The following is a 1,636-nucleotide window of genomic DNA, read 5'->3' as shown; positions in this document are numbered from 1 at the left end:
CACACACACACACACACACACACACACACACACACACACACACACACGGACAGGTGTCTACAGATGTGACCACCACTCACGTCCGTCTTTCTGTCCGACACATGCAGCGACTCTGTTTGTGTTGATGCTTTTTCTCGTATGTAAACAGAGTTCATTCGTTCGTGTAAAACCCTAAAAAGTCTTGAAATTTGCAAATAAATTCCAGGCCTGAAAATACGTCAGAAAACTAAGTATACCCTGAAAATTTTGGAAAAGTCGTAGAATTGTTTTTCACAAACCTGCGTAATAACACATGATGTGTGCAAATGTGAAAATCCAACAGTGTTTTGTGTTTCTGGCTGATAAAAAGATCATTTTGGTGATTTTTAAAGAAAACGTGCCTCCCTTCTTTTTTCTGGGATTTCAGGACATTTTGTGGATTGCAGTAGATTGTGGAAACCGAAAATTTATGAAGAAAATTTTTTTAATTTCTTTTAAAAAATCAACAAAAATTCTAAAGAAAAAAAATGATGGCTTAATTTTTTAAAGAAAACTGAAGGTTTGAATGTGCATTTTCTTTAAAAATCATCCCAAATTTTTTAAGAACAAAAAAATCGACAGTTTTTTTCTTTAAAAATCACCAGAAATCTTTAAAGAAAAAAAAATCAAAAATGTTTAAAGGCAACAAAAAGGCCAATTTTTAAGCTAAGTATGGAAGATGTTTTCTTCATGTCTTTTGTCTTTGTCTTTTCTTTAAAAATTAATACAAAAGAGGTTGCACCCCCCACCATCCCAATCCTGTTCTGACTTTATGTTTTATTTAAATAATTTAGATTTTAAAAAGCTGTTTCACAGTGATGAGTAAGAACCAATAAGGAGTATCGATGGTCGTTTCAGAGAACGTGTGGTCTTGAAAATTTGCCTCAAAGTCCTGGAAAAGTCCTGGAAATTTGTTGGTAAAGGAAAACGTAGAATCCCTGTAAACAGTGATTGATGTCAGGGTAACCTTGTCCTCCTCCTCCTCCTCGTCCTCCTCGTCCTCCTCGTCCTCCCCCCTCAGTATGAGCTGGAGATCTCCCGGCTGAAGGAGCGTCTGCGGGTGTCCGGCCGGCGTCTGGAGGAGTACGAGCGGCGGCTGCTGGCTCAGGAGCAGCAGATGCAGAAGCTGCTGCTGGAGTACAAACACCGTCTGGAGGACAGCGAGGAGCGTCTGAGGAGACAGCAGGAGGAGAAGGACAGCCAGATGAAGAGCATCATCTGCAGGTACGACAAGCTCCGCCCCTCTGGGAAACGCAGGGCAGGAAAACAAACACACTCGAACAAAAAAAACACTGTCAGTAATGCCGAGTAACGTAATGCGGACGGTGATTTCATTTCACCAAAACATTCAAACACACTCAGCTTCATTCAACACTTTTTGTGGCAGAACATTTTGATTCTGTTTTAAGAAGACATTTTTGTAACTTTTTGATGAAATTTTAAACATTTTTTAATAACATTTTATGCACATTTACTGAAGCTTTTCTTGGAACATCTTGGATGTATGAAACAGTGATTATACTTTATGAGTGTTTTTCTGGAATATTCCTAATATTTTTCTGAACATTTGGATGCTGTTTTGGGAACATTTTTAATAACATTTTGACACTATTTTGGG

General features: G+C 38.3%; 1 protein-coding gene across 1 annotated transcript; it reads left to right on the top strand.

The window, feature by feature from the left end:
- Positions 1-979: 979 nt before the first annotated feature.
- On the top strand, positions 980-1,276 carry LOC121940866 (ras GTPase-activating protein nGAP-like; the record flags this gene model as incomplete). Its single annotated transcript, XM_042483549.1, has 1 exon — positions 980-1,276. A coding segment is annotated over one exon (297 nt), but the record flags the coding sequence as incomplete, so codon positions are not given.
- Positions 1,277-1,636: the final 360 nt, after the last annotated feature.

This window comes from Plectropomus leopardus, unplaced genomic scaffold (genome assembly GCF_008729295.1).
Source record: "Plectropomus leopardus isolate mb unplaced genomic scaffold, YSFRI_Pleo_2.0 unplaced_scaffold9643, whole genome shotgun sequence".
Lineage (NCBI taxonomy): Eukaryota > Metazoa > Chordata > Actinopteri > Perciformes > Serranidae > Plectropomus > Plectropomus leopardus.
This window is presented reverse-complemented; position numbering and strand designations above follow the sequence as displayed.